At 52.5% G+C, this 15,282-nt stretch overlaps 1 protein-coding gene across 1 annotated transcript in view; it reads left to right on the top strand.

Moving 5' to 3' along the window:
* Nucleotides 1–6,409: 6,409 nt before the first annotated feature.
* Nucleotides 6,410–15,282, top strand: part of LOC147725202 (uncharacterized) — a 128,281-nt gene continuing 119,408 nt past the window's right edge. Inside the window, exon 1 of the mRNA XM_086918199.1 lies at nt 6,410–6,935. Coding sequence (XP_086774325.1) covers nt 6,410–6,935 — 526 coding nt within the window. The remainder of the gene's footprint in view (nt 6,936–15,282) is intronic.

Genomic DNA, 15,282 nt, shown 5'->3' with positions numbered 1-15,282 from the left:
GCTACAAGTATTCAAATATGCAAAACACTTGGACCCATCCTCCCTAGTAGTATGCAAAGTGTAGGAGAGTAGGGTCTGCTATCCTATGGTCACCCCAAATTTTTGCTTTTTGCTTCACTGGTTTATGACTTAATGTGGCTGTGGGCCTGCTAATCAGACCCACAGCCTGCTGTTCTCTCTCTAAATTACTGCCAATGCACTTTAGGTGCATTACGAATTGGGACTGGTTCACCTTATTGGCCCCTGTAACAGTGTACCCTAGGTACCCAGGGCATAGGTGTTTCCAAGGCATACCAGGGGCTGCAGCATGTATTGTGCCACCCCTGGCCTGGCCTCCACATTTGACACAACTGGCTGATCACTCAGCTGGGGTAAGTTGGTGTAATCACCTCTTACTTAGATATAATATTCCTATATCTAACCTTAAACTGGACACATACGTTCCTATCAGCCACTCCTATGGAAGGCCTCATCAATCCTGGAGGCAGAGTGCTTGGAATTATGTGAGATAGTGCTCTAGCATGAGCTGAGCCTGTCTGCAGCTGTCGGGAACCACTCCCTAAGCTGTTCCGGGATATTGCCATACCATATACTCTTAAGTGCATTATAATCCTCGTGGTTATTTGCTATCTTTGGTTTGGCTTTATCAAAACATGTCGAGTAAGGTGTCATACGAATTGGAATACTATCCCCTCGACAGTTCTGTTGACGGGGATAGCATTCCACAAATCTAGAGACACGACATGTGTGTAGCCTTAACCCCGGTTAAAGTTAACCAGAGCCTCAGTATCACAAAATGGATGCTGCAACCACAGACACAAGTCTGGCCCCCTGCTGCTGGGAGTCCTTCCAGCCAGGGAAGCCTGGACAACGGGTTTCCTGCCTTGGGAGGTGCGAGCACCTCCCCAGACAGGGTTTTGTGTATTGGGTAGGACAGGGCTGAATAGATTGAGACATGCCCGGGGCACATAAGGTGTCCCCGTGCATAAGCCAGTCCAAACCGGTCCTGGGACTTTCCAGACCCAGGCCTGGCGAGGAGCTGGACAAAGGAAAGGGGGTGTAACCGCCCCCCTTCCTGGTTCCTCCCAGAGGAGGGACCTAGTAGGTGATCCACCCCTCAGATTGGGAATAAGAGTGGGAGCAGTGCCATTGCACAGCAGATCATCCTGAAATCAACTTTAAACAAGAGGAAGACTGGACTTCGACATTCTGCTGCACAGAAGACTGAAGAGAATCTCCCTTGTGGCCTAGGAGTGGCCACCCTGTGAACACAGGTACCAACCAGCAACTCGACGTCTGCTTTGCCACCGCCTCCCGCCGGAGCCCGAGCCCAGAGCCTGACAAGACCCATACTCCCAGACCTCTCACTGCCCGATCCACAGTCCCTGCAAAGAAGGGACCCGTGTAGGCACCGAGTGATGTGGGACCGGACCTCTTGAAAGACACTTGAAAAGCTGACTGCGCAGCAACCGAGGCATCCTCGACGTTGTGCTTTGGAGACTGAGAACCCCCACTACCGAGCAGCCCTTGCACCGAAGATCAGCCCCCCAGCATCTCCATAATCTGCGTGGGGCCCTTTTGCATTGTGCCACTCGACGCGCCATCCCGGCCACTAGCCACGTGGTCAGCGGCCATCTTGGCAACAAAACCGACAAACTACACTGCGGGTCTGGTTGCTCCAGACTTGCCAAAGCTCCTGTGAAAAGGAGCACTCGTTTTGACCCTGCTGGTCCGAGTGTTAAGCCTTTTTTGACTCCTGCGTGGCTTGCATTAGCCAAGGCCTGTTTGCTCCGATCAAGTTGACGACACCGCCAACAGCGAGAAGCCTGCGTGGGACAGCTTGTGACCAACTCCTGGACGTCCTCGACCCCCGGTGTCCACGTGGCTGCAGAGAGAAGCTACACCTCAACGCCTGTTTGCACCCAACATCGCCTGGTTCCAATCTGGTTCCACGGTAGTCACTGGCTAGTGACTTTGAACATTGTCCCCTCTGCTTTCAGGTCTTCACATCTTCAGATCCACCCTTGGATCCACCGGAACTCCTCACCTCGAGCCGCCTGCAGCATCTTCAGCTCCAAGCACCATCGACCAGCGTGACGAAATCCGACACTACTTCGACCCTGTGCACCCACTACTGTGGGTGAGGTAACACAGCTCCGCCAGTGTTCCTACACTGGTACACATCTCAAGGGCCTGTGTCTTAAGCTTCAGCATTCTAGGTCACTCGGAAGGTTCCGAACTAACTAACTTTGTACTTTTTACGCACCATAGACTTTACATTGGAAAGTGCGTGCACTTTAGACACTGCACCTGAGTCCCGCGGGCCTTTCCCGACGTAGTCACTGCTAGTCTCGAATAGCTCCAGCGATTCCCAAGGCCCTAGGCCTGTTTCCGTTCTGATTGGTATCGCTTATACAACTTTCTTAGTATATGGTTTAGGTGGCCCCTAGGGCTCATCCATATTGTGCAACTTTTGTGTATTTTAAACTGTCTTGTGTTTAACGCTCATGCTCCATTACAAGGCAGTGTAGAATACGTATTAGACATTTATCCAAGGAGGTAGCCCTTAATAATAAACGAGTAGAAAGTACTCTACTTGGATAGATATTTTGCACAAAACTGTGGACTCTTGTTTGATTGAGTCACAGGTGCAGTTTCTTTGTGGCCAAGTCACTCAAGGAGCCACTGACACCCACACACACATTTATACACTGACTCATATACTCAGGCACTCACACAACCACTGACAGATCCACTCAGACACTGATGCACTCTCTCACATACCCAATCAGACACTCACACACCCACTTAGAAGCCCACACGCACACCCACTCACATACCTGCTCAACACTCTTACACACACTCATAGACCCACACAGACACTCATACACCCACTCACAGAAATATCCAGATGCCCTCACACCCACTCAGGCACTCATGCACCCATGCACCCATTCACAGAGTCATTCAGACTATTTCAGAGTCACTCAGAGACTCCTTCAGACAATCATGAACCCACTCACAGACGCACTGAGACACTCATGCACCTACTCACTGACCCAGTCAGAACCTCATGCACTCACTGACAGACTGGCTCACGCACTCATCAAGGCACTCTCAAACCTACTCAAATACATTGACACCTACTCACAGACCCACTGAGACACTTATGCACCCACTCAGACACTCACTTACCCACTCACCCAACCAGTAAGACACTTATGCAGCCACTCCCAGACACATTCACCCCTCATCCAGTATACCCCACCTCCACCTATGCCAACTCCGCAGCCAAAGAGCTACACCACTGGATCACCACTGGATCACCAACTGTGTAGACCAGCTAGCACCCCTCCATATCACCAAAAGACAACACCCCCTGAAAGCCACCTGGTTAACCACTGACCTTCAAGATTCCAGGCAGATGTCTCAAGAAACAATGGAGAAACAGCAAAACCAGGGAAGGCCTGACAACCTACAAGAAAACAGTGACAGACTACCACCTATGACTAAGATTCACAAAGAAGAGATTCATCCAGAAGAAGATCCTCACCAACTCCAGCACACAGGGAAGCCACATATGACGCTCCCACCCAAGACCTCTGCAACAAGCTTGGCTCCTACTTCAACCTGAAAATCAAATTCCTCTATGACCACTTCAGTGAGCAGACTCCAGAAACCACCCTTTCCTCCAATGATGACAACCGGCACACCATCACCACCTAGAACCTGGTCACCACCAAAGAAACCATGGCCACCATGAAGAGCACCCACTCAGAAGCCCCCACAGACCCTTGCACACCGCACATCTTCCATAGAGCCGCCGCCACCATTGACCCCCACCTACGACTCACCATTCATGCCACCTTCAACTCCGGCACCTTCCCAGATGACTGGAAACATGTAGAAGTCAAGTCCCTCCTCAAGAAACCCTCAAAAGACCCAACAGACCTGGAGAACTACTGTCCCATCTCTCCTTCCTTTCATGGCCATAATCACAGAGAAGATCATCAACTTGTGGCTGACAAACTTCATACAAGAGAATTCCATTGTCAACCCCTCCCAATCCAGATTCCACAGCAACCACAACATCAATACTGCCCTCCTCACCGCCACAGACAACATCCACATGCTCCTCAACCACAGGCACACCGCAGCCCTCATACTACTTGGCCTATCTGCAGCTTTAAACACTGTCTTCCACTACATCCTCGCAGTGAGACTCCATGACATCTGGATACAGAGAACCACCCTTGACTGGCTCTGCTCCTTCTTCGCAGACAGAACCCAAAGGATCACCAACTGTGTAGACCAGCTAGCACCCCTCCATATCACCAAAAGACAACACCCCCTGAAAGCCACCTGGTTAACCACCGACCTTCAAGATGCCAGGCAGATGTCTCAAGAAACAATGGAGAAACAGCAAAACCAGGGAAGGCCTGACAACCTACAAGAAAACAGTGACAGACTACCACCTATGACTAAGATTCACAAAGAAGAGATTCATCCAGAAGAAGATCCTCACCAACTCCAGCACACAGGGAAGCCACATATGTCGCTCCCACCCAAGACCTCTGCAACAAGCTTGGCTCCTACTTCAACCTGAAAATCAAATTCCTCTATGACCACTTCAGTGAGCAGACTCCAGAAACCACCCTTTCCTCAAATGATGACAACCGGCACACCATCACCACCTAGAACCTGGTCACCACCAAAGAAACCACGGCCACCATGAAGAGCACCCACTCAGAAGCCCCCACAGACCCTTGCACACCGCACATCTTCCATAGAGCCGCCGCCACCATTGACCCCCATCTACGACTCACCATTCATGCCACCTTCAACTCCGGCACCTTCCCAGATGACTGGAAACATGTAGAAGTCAAGTCCCTCCTCAAGAAACCCTCAAAAGACCCAACAGACCTGGGGTTGACAATGGAATTCTCTTATATGAAGTTTGATTTTCCTCTCCGAACCCACTAAGATCAACTGCGGAGTACCACAAGGATCATCGCTCAGTCCCGCGGTCTTCAACATCTACATGGCCCCTCTCACCGTCATCGTCAGACAGCATGGACTCAGCATTGTATCGTACATCCACTACACCCAACTCATCCAGTCCCTCACAAAGGACCCCAAAACCACCAGTTTCAACTTCCATGATGAAATGAAGGACGTTGCAGCTTGGATGGGGTGCAGATGTCTGAAACTTAACTCTGAGAAGACAGATGTCCTAGTACTCGGAACCTACCCCACTCCATAGCACAACTCCTGATTTCCCTCTGCCCTCTGCACCACCTACACCCACTGACCACACTCGAAACCACGGCATCATACTAGACTCCTCCCTCAACATGACGTGGCAGATTAACACCATCTCTTCCACCTGCTTCAACACTCTCGACATCCTCTGCAATTCTTTTAAGTGGATCCTACTTGATGTCAGATAGACTGTTACCCACACACTCATAACTAGCAATTTTGACTACAGAAATGCCCTTTAAGCTGGAATCAAGAAATCCCTGCTACGCAAACTCCAGACCATTCAGAACACCGTAGTGGACAGAGTAATCCAGTGCCAAAGCCTTACCCAGACGCCGCAACCTTGCTTCACTGCATCTTGGACCACGCCGCCACCGCCAGGAGTCACGGGGGTGTTGAAGTAGCGCCGCCCCCCCCCCCCGGGACTACGATTCCCGGCAGCCTCAGCGGCGGTGCACTCGTATGATGCCGCGACTGCGCCAGGAGGCGCTATATACCACACCAGAGTCCGGCGGAGTTGGGGGACAGAGTAATCCAGTGCCAAAGCCTTACCCAGATGCTGCAACCTTGCTTCACTGCATCTTGGACAACGCCGCCACCACCAGGAGTCACGGGGGTGTTGAAGCAGCGCTGCAGTCCCGAGACTACGATTCCCGGCAGCCTCAGCGGCGGCGCGCTCGTTTGACGCCGCGACTGCGTCAGGAGGCTTTATAAACCACACTAGAGACCGGTGGAGCATAGGGACAGAGTAAACCAGTGCCAAAGCCTTACCCAGACGCCGCAACCTTGCTTCACTGCATCTTGGGCAACGCCGCCACCACCAGGAGTCACGGGGGTGTTGAAGCTCGTTTGATGCCGCGACTGCACCAGGAGGCGCTATAAACCACACCAGAGACCCACCGCGCGGGACGCGCGCAGGCGCGTGCCGGTCAAAGCCCGGGCCAAGGGTGAGCCCGTTTAAGCCCGTTAAAGACCGAGTGAGACCGGAACGGGCCCCCCCTCTTTATTTATTCTTTACTACTCCCGTCCACAGATATCTTGTATGTATGCTTTGCTTATTTAACTATATCGTACAAGCTAATATTTGCAAAGTAGATATTTATTTATATTATTGTACATCATGTCTACGAGGGGTAGTAGAAGTAAAATGGCTGCGGGTGGAGCACAGATCATAGGTCCTTTGGACAATTTTATTACAAGGGCAAAAAAAGCTATAGATCTAGGTATTATACATTTGGAGGGCAGAGTCTCTCAAAATCTAGCTTTGGCTAAACGCTCGTCCTTGAGACCCCTTGCATTAGCTAGAACCCCAGAACAAGCTCAGGATGCAGGTTCTTTAGTAGATGTCCGGGCAGAGGTACATAGTATGCCAAATATAGTTGATCTGTCAGCATCACAACTTCTGTCGGATTCACAATTAAGTTTGGCTTTAGAAAGGTCCCCAGAATTAGTTATTAACCTTATGCCCAATGATACAAGTAACAGGCAGTCAAGGGGAAGGAGGGAGGGTGCTATACGGAAACAAAAGAAACAGGCAAAGGTGCCAAGGGTTAAGGAGACTTGTGTGTCAAAGAAAAAGTATGTGAAAGTATTAGATTATCCCCCAAAGAATGGCAATGGGAAATCACACTTAGATGTGACAAGCAAAGTTTTAGACACAGAAATTGCAGAAGGTTTGGGTACGCGGGGGGGAATATGTAACCATTGCGATGAAAAAAGCATATTGTTAGCAAAAATTGGGGAGCTTTTCAATCTGCATTTGTCTCCAATAGAGGCTAGACTCTTACATATAGAAAAACAACTGGCCGAATTGGGCGCCCTCTCCAAAAACGTACCAAAAGACACACCTAAACATGGGGCAATAACGGCTGGGGGGGACAAAACTTAGAAACAACAAATTGGTAGACTCATTATAGTAGCAAATATAAATGCAAAGCCAAAGACCCCGGTAGCTCTAGTCCATGGGTACTCACAAAATTTCTCTCGGGGGCCAAATTTACAGTTTGGTTTGTGTCCGAGGGCCGCATCGGTGGGGGCAGGTCAGTGGGGGAGGGGCGGGGCTAGAGCAACAACATAAAACTGACCATGAGGTTGATCACAGGTCCCTGCAGCGGACGCCTTCGTCCACTGAGCCGTCCCGGCATACACACATCTCTCTCTCTCTTTCTCTCTCGGTCTCCCTCCCTCTCTATAGCTCTCACTCCCTCTCTCTAGCTCTCTCTCCCTCTCTCCTGTCTTCCTCTGTCTCACTCTGACTGTCTCACTCCCTCTCTCTCACTCCCCCTCTCTCTCTCCCTCCCTCTCTCTCCCTCCTTCTCCGTCTCCCTCCCTCTCACTCTCTGTCTCACTCCCTTTCCCTCCCTCTCCCTCCCTCTCCATCTCCCTCCCTTTCCCTACCTCTCCTTCCCTCTCACTCCCTCGCCCTCCCCTTCACTCCCTCTCCATCTCCCTCCCTTTCCCTCCCTCGCACTCCCTCTCCGTCTCCCTCCCTTTCCCTCCCTCTCCCTCCATTTCCCTCCCTCTCCCTCCCCTTCACTCCCTCTCCATCTCCCTCCCTTTCCCTCCCTCGCACTCCCTCTCCGTCTCCCTCCCTTTCCCTCCCTCTCCCTCCATTTCCCTCCATCTCACTCCCCATCAGTCTCCCTCCATCTCACTCCCCATCAGTCTCCCTCCCGTTTCCTCCATGTCAATCCCCATCAGTCTCCCTCCCTTTCCCTCCCTCTCACTCCCTTTTCGTCTCCCTCCCTTTCCCTCCCTCTCACTCCCTCTCCGTCTCCCTACCTTTTCGTCTCCCTCCCTTTCCCTCCCTCTCCCTCCCTCTCTATCTCCACCTCACTCCCTCTCCCTCCCTGTCTGTCTCACTCCCTCTCCGTCTCTCTCACTCCACCCTCTCACTCCCTCTCTCTCACTCCCTCCCTCTCCCTCCCTCCCTCCCTCCCTCTCCCTCCCTCCCTCCCACTCCCTCCCTCCCTCTCACTCCCTCTATCTCACTCCATCACTCCCTCTACCTCACTCACTCCCTCTCACTCACACACTCCCTCTCACTCCCTCACTCCCACTACCTCACTCACTCCCTCTCACTCACACACTCCCTCTCACTCACACACTCCCTCTCACTCACACACTCCATCCCTCTCACTCTCTCACTCCCTCTCACTCCCTCTCACTCCCTCTCACTCCCTCTCACTCACTCTCACTCACTATCACTCCCTCTCACTCCCTCTCACTCACTCACTCTCACTCCCTCCCTCTCACTCTCTCACTCACTCCCTCCCTCTCACTCACTCCCTCCCTCTAACTCCCTTCCTCTCACTCCCTCCCACTCACTCACTCACTCACTCCCACCCACTCCCTCCCTCCCACTCCCTCCCTCTCACTCTCACTCCCTCCCTCCCACTCACTCACTCACTCCCTCCCACTCCCTCCCTCCCACTCCCTCTCACTCCCTCCCTCCATCCCACTCCTTCCCTCCCACTCCTTCCCTCTCCCTCCCTCCCTCTCACTCACTCACTCCCTCTCACTCCCTCTCACTCCCTCCCTCCCTCTCACTCCCTCCCTACCTCCCTCGCACTCACTCACTCCTCCCTCTCTTACTCCCTCTCACTCACTCCCTCACTCCCCCTCACTCCCTCCCTCTCACTCCCGCCCTTCCACTCCTTCCCTCTCTCACTCCCACCCACTCCCTCCCTCTCACTCCCTCTCACTCCCTCTCACTCCCTCCCTCCCTCACTCCCTCCCTCACTCCCACTCACTCCCTCTCACTCACTCCCTCACTCCCACTCACTCCCTCCCTCTCACTCCCTCCCTCCCACTCCTTCCCTCTCACGCCTTCCCCCCCACTCCTTCCCTCCCACTCCTTCCCTCTCACTCCCTCTCACTCTCTCTCACTCTCACTCCCCCTCCCTCTCACTCCCTCCCTCCCTCCCACTCCTTCCCTCCCACTCCTTCCCTCTCACTCCCTTCCTCTCACTCACTCCCTCCCTCTCACTCCCTCCCTCTCACTCCCTCCCTCTCACTCCCTCCCTCTCACTCTCTCCCTCTCACTCACTCATTGACTGACTCCTCCCTCTCACTCACTTCCACTCACTCCCTCCCTCCCACTCCTTCCCTCTCACGCCTTCCCCCCACTCCTTCCCTCCCACTCCTTCCCTCTCACTCCCTCTCACTCTCTCTCACTCTCACTCCCCCTCCCTCTCACTCCCTCCCTCCCTCCCACTCCTTCCCTCCCACTCCTTCCCTCCCACTCCTTCCCTCTCACTCCCTCCCTCTCTCTCACTCCCTCTCTCTCACTCCCTCTCTCTCCCTCTGTCTCCCTCTCTCTCCCTCCCTCTCACTCCCTCCCTTTCACTCCCTCCCTCTCACTCCCTCCCTCTCACTCCCTCCCTCCCTCTCACTCACTCACTCCCTCCCTCTCACTCACTCACTCACTCCTCCCTCTCTCACTCACTCCTCCCTCTCTCACTCCCTCTCTCTCACTTCCTCTCTCTCCCTCCCTCCCTCTCTCTCACTCCCCCTCTCTCCCTCCCTCTCTCTCCCTCCCTCTCTCTCCCTCCCACTCCCTCCCTTTCACTCCCTCCCTTTCACTGCCTCCCTCTCACTCACTCCCTCTCACTCCCTCCCTCCCTCTCACTTACTCACTCACTCACTGTTGGACCTGGGCCTCTTGGCAGGGTCATCCCTAAACTTTTTGCCTTCCTCCAATACTCTCTCTGACCTATTTTGTTTGGTTTAATGACTCTGGGCACTTTACCACTGCTGACCAGTGCTAAAGTGCATATGCTCTCCCTACTGAAAATTGTACATGTGATTGATGTCCATGATTGGTTCATTGGATTTACTGTTAGTCCCTAGTAAAGTGCACCAGGAGTGCCAGGGCTTGTAAATGCCAATACTGCTAGTGGGCCTGCAGTGCTGGTTGCGCCACCCACAGAAGCAGCCGTAAAATGTGTCTAGGGTCTGCCATTGCAGAACCTGCGTGCAGTCTGGTACTGTCATGCTAGCTGGGCAAGTGCACACACTTGCCAGCCCTAAACCTTCCCTTAACTTCATATTAGTCACCCCTATGGTAGGCCTGCGGGCAGGGTGCATTGTAAGTGTAAGGTAGGACAAGCCCTGATGTGTGTGGCATGTCCTAGTAGTGAATTACAACCAAATTCGTTTTTCACTATTGTAAGGCTACCTGCTTCCTTTAGGCCAGAATGGGCTGCTGGAATTATTACACTCTATAATCCCAGCAGGCTCAGGGAACATGGTAGAGAGTCATGTTTAGTATGCCTGAACTCGGAATAATAAAATACTTCTTTTAGTAAAGTTTATTTTAGTATCCTGGGTTTGCAAATGCTACTTTTAGAAAGTTAGCATTTGCTTGTCTAACCATTTCAGCCCGCCTCTGCTCTTGTGTGGATCTGACTGTCTGAGTGTGTGAGTGACAGGGCTAGGAGTTGACAGGTTGTGAATAGCAGGATGACACCTTAGTGGGAGGTGGGAGTTTCCCCTGAATGATGCATCAGGCTGTGCTCTGCCTCCACAATGCTGGCTCCGCCCTCCTGGGGAGCGACTGATGACTCAGCCTGCACCTGGCCCAGGAAGGACCGAAGCTTGTCAACAAAGTGCTCAGGCTGCCCCTGTCTTCACAATGCCGGCTCCGCCCCCCTGGGGAGCGGCTGATGTGCCTGCCCTCACACTGAATGCAGAAGCAGAAGTACCCACCACAAGTGCTCAGGAGCTGAGAGCAGTTATGCAAAGGCCCCCCTGGCCTGTAAGAACAAAAGAAACTGGGTATAAAAGAAGGAGCCCTGCTCCTTGTAAATTAGATCCTGTTTGCGCAAAGAAGAAGCTCTGCCCGAGGAGAAGGACCCTGGAAGCTGCATGGAGAAGTACTGCCTCTGACCCCAAGAGACTGGCCTGTGGTGGGTGCCTTGCTGCTGAAGGAGAGCAGGAGAAGAAAGACTGAAAGACTTTGCTTTTATTCAACTTGTGCCAAACTTTTACCAAGATCTCCAAGGGCTTGCTGTGGAACTTGCCCCCTGAACTGCGCCCCAGGAACAGTGGGCGCTACCCCCCCCCTGGAAAGAGAAGCTGCTGTGAGATCTGCATCTGCCTGGTAAATCCTCCTGAGGAAAAAGCGGAGTGCGCTGTGAAGGAATCACTGTGCCCTCTGAGAGGCCCTTGGCACCCCCGTCCCGTCGAGCAACGCATCTGCTTCCTGGCAGGCCCCAGCTGACATCGCCAGGACCAGCCTCGCTGGCCCCAGCACCGTGCCTGTCGCCTGCCTAACTGCGGACTGCACCGCAAGACCGGACTCTGCCTTTGCCCGCCTGCTCCTGAAGGAGAGAGTGCCTTGAAGCCCCAGCCGCCGCCGTTCGTGTGCAGCAGCGGCGTGGGGAGAGAAGGAGCACTCCCTGTGCTTTGCCAAGGCTTGTTTTGTGCCTCACTTTGCTGCCCGGGGCGCCACCCCCTCTTTCCAGGACTCGAGGCGCTTTGTCTCTCTGGCCCGGCCCGCGCCGCAACGCCAACCTTCAAGCCCGAGCCGAGCCGCCGCTCTGACTGGCCCAGGAAGGAAGACACCGCGACGCAGGACACCGAGCCGACCTCGACCTTGCCGCCTCGACCCTCTTCTCATCACTCAAGGTACTGTGTGCCCCCGCGGTGAGAGCATCCTGCCCTTTGCAGCTCGCACCGCCCTCTGTGACCTTGTGTGCCCAGGAGCCCCCAGCTGCAGTCTGCACCTTGGCACGAGCCTCCCCTCTTCAGAGAGGCTCGCACCGCTCCTGGCTCCCCGAGGCCCCCCCTGACATTCCCTGTGGCCGGCGCCCCCCTCTACAGCGAGGCCCACACAGCCTGTGACTCATCCTGAGAGCAGACCCGGCCGTGCCCTTCACTGCTCACGCGAGAAGCGTGAGCTTTGGCAGGCCGGGCCCGATTTTCAAGTAGGAGGTGCACAGAGGCGCTGGGAAGCACACAGAAGCACTAGAAAGCACTATACTTGGCAGGAGCTGGGCAAAAGGCCCCAAAGAACACCTTTGAGAGACTAGAAGAAGCAGAATAAGAACTGTGGCCTATTAACAAATAGCTGGAACCATTTTTTTGTACCAAGACCGTATTTACAAGCCTGCGTTAAAATATATATAAAGAAGATATTTTTACAAAAATACAGTCTAGTGTCATTGTGTGGTGGGTTGGTGGTGTTTGGTGTGATACTGCAGATGTTTAACCCTATGTGCCCCAGAGATTAGCCTAGACTGCTTGCGTCACACTACCTAGAGGGTAAGCAGAGGTTGTTCTTGAAGGTAACCCTCAGCCCTGACGAGGAAAGGAGAGTCCCTGCTTGTCGCTAGTACTGCACTGCGCCAACTAGAGACTCCCCCTTCCTACACTCACTCACTCACTCCTCTCTCTCTCACTCACTCACTCCTCCCTCTCTCACTCCCTCTCTCTCACTCCCTCTCGCTCCCTCCCTCTCTTTCCCTCCCTCTCTCTCACACCCTCTCTCCCCCTCCCTCTCTCTCCCTCCCTCCCTCTCACTCCCTCCCTTTCACTCCCTCCCTCTCACTCCCTTCCTCTCCCTCCCTCCCTCCCTCTCACTCACTCACTCCCTCTCACTCACTCACTCACTCACTCCTCCCTCTCTCACTCCCTCTCTCCCACCCTCCCACTCACTCACTCTCACTCACTCAATCCCTCTCACACTCTCTCTCCCTCTCACTCACTCACTCACTCCCTCACTCACTCACTCCCTCTCACTCACTCACTCCCTCTCACACTCACTCCCTCCCTCTCACACTCACTCCCTCTCACTCCCTCTCCGTCCACCTCCCCCTCCCTTTCCCTCCCACTCCCTCTCACTCACTCACTCCCTCTCACTCACTCCCTCTCTCACTCACTCCCTCTCCGTCCACCTCCCCCTCCCTTTCCCTCCCACTCCCTCTGTCTCCCTCTGTCATCTCACCCTGCCTGTGCGCCAGCCGGGGCACACACACTCACAGCCGCACCCGAGCTCTTAACAGGTCTTTAAAAGACCATTTGCATGTGAAAGTGGCCTTTGTATTTCACCTCTTCTTAGGCCCCTGCAGCTTTACCCTGGCCATTGCTAGGATCGCCCGGCTGTCAGCTCCCACAGAGCAGCAGAGTCTCTCGCGCTGCTGCAGACACTTAAAAATACAACGAAAAAACACCGGTATGATGTCTCGGGTGTCCGCGGGCCGCCAGGAAAGGCTTGCCGGGCCGCCACAGGCCCGCGGGCCGTACTATCAGTACCCCTGCTCTAGTCAATAAAACAGTAGCTAAATCGGTAAACCCTGCTGTGCCTACCAGACATAAAGATAGCCCACCTAAGGCCTCTCCAACACTCCCCAAAAGGGATTGGAAGAGTGGAGAAAAAGAGTGCAGACCCATAGTTAATTTGCCCCAGAAGCAAGTCCACTAGTAGTAGTTATGACTGGGGTTCCTGAGGTGGCGGACCATATAGATGAATCCAGTTGGTCGCTAAAGAACAAAGTCCAATACTGACCCAATACTAACCGACCCCTACCCCCTCATTGCTCAAGCAGGATCCTAATTGTGCACAGAGTCCCCTGGGTGGGAGAAGAGCGGAAAACTAACCAGGGTGATTGTGTCATAATTAATTTTGAGGACCCACACACGGTAGACTGCATATGCTCTTGGAGAACGCAAGGGCGCAATGAACGTATTGAAACCAGACAACTCTCCTTCTTTTATCCCCCTGGAGTCGTGTTGGGCCGAGTTATGATGGGAATTGGAGTAGAATGGGTCAACGAGATTAGGGAGGAGACTGGGGAGATTGGGGAGGGAACCCGGGCAGAGATGGAGCATTTATGGAAAACTCTTGAGGGGTTCCGACTGCCAACAGGTACAGCTGTCTGGAGATGGTCGACTGACAGACAGTAACCATCGGGTCCCCCAGAGATTGGGAGGGGTCTAGAAAGCTCGACAGAAGAGGTAATCAGATGCCCAACAGCCATTTGAAGCTTATTCTCGATGATAGGGAAGTAAATGCAGTAGCAGCGTCCATAATGGAGTGCCAATCAGCTACATGGATAAATAGTAAGGAGTTTGGTGTGATTGAAAGCATTGGGGATGGTGAGGTTAGCGTATCACCCAAACAAAGGGTCTTAAATGAGGGGACCACAAATGAGAATATTGGAAAAGCCTGCCTAAATATGTCGTCTAAATCTGACCTTGAGATCCTTAGTTGGAACGATGCAGGGCTGGAACCAAGATTATCTGACCCAGATTGGTTAAAGATACTATCTGACAAAGACATAATAATGTTCCAGGAGACATGTGCTACTACCGATCTCCATATAGAGGGCTTTATTGCAATAGTGTAACTGCAACTAAACCTGATTTTGGTCGACCTATGGACGGGTTACTAATTGGTATTAGGATAACTGCAGGTGGCAGTATTAAGACAATACCAACAAAAAGTCCTAACATTCAGATTATTGAATATAAAAGAAAGGTCCCTTTTTATGCGATTAATTTTTTTAATAATGATTTTCATTCAATCCCAAACAAAAACTTTATAGAACTTTTTTAATTTTTGTCTGATGTCATTAAGACACCAGATAAAAGTATGAGTAAAAGCATAATCCTAGCTGGGGATTTTAATGCTAAGATTCCTAATCCTGACTTAAATTAGGGAAACACTCAAATTGATCGAGCAGCAAAAAGGGGTTTAGAATTGGACTCTTTCATTCGTGAGCACATCTTAATTAATATCATGGATGTAAGCCCTACCCCAACAGCTAATTTTGAGGCTGAGACTATACGACAACTATTCACTATATTTTTATGTCACCCGAGCTTATTGATTGTCTCACAATGGCTAAGGTCTTAGAGACTGCCTTTGGGGATCACAATGCACTAGTGGCGAATATTAGACTGGGGTCTTCCCCAGCGTTTGCCAAGACACTTGGGGCTAGAGATATAACCCAAGTTACAAATAACTTAAGATTGAAATGGAGGGGGGTTGATAGTGGAAGCATAGTCGAGCAGATT

The sequence above is a fragment of the Lissotriton vulgaris genome, chromosome 4_1 (genome assembly GCF_964263255.1).
Source record: "Lissotriton vulgaris chromosome 4_1, aLisVul1.2, whole genome shotgun sequence".
In the NCBI taxonomy this organism is placed as follows: Eukaryota; Metazoa; Chordata; class Amphibia; order Caudata; family Salamandridae; genus Lissotriton; species Lissotriton vulgaris.
Note: the sequence above shows the minus strand (reverse complement) of the source record. Positions and strands in the feature narration are given on the sequence as shown.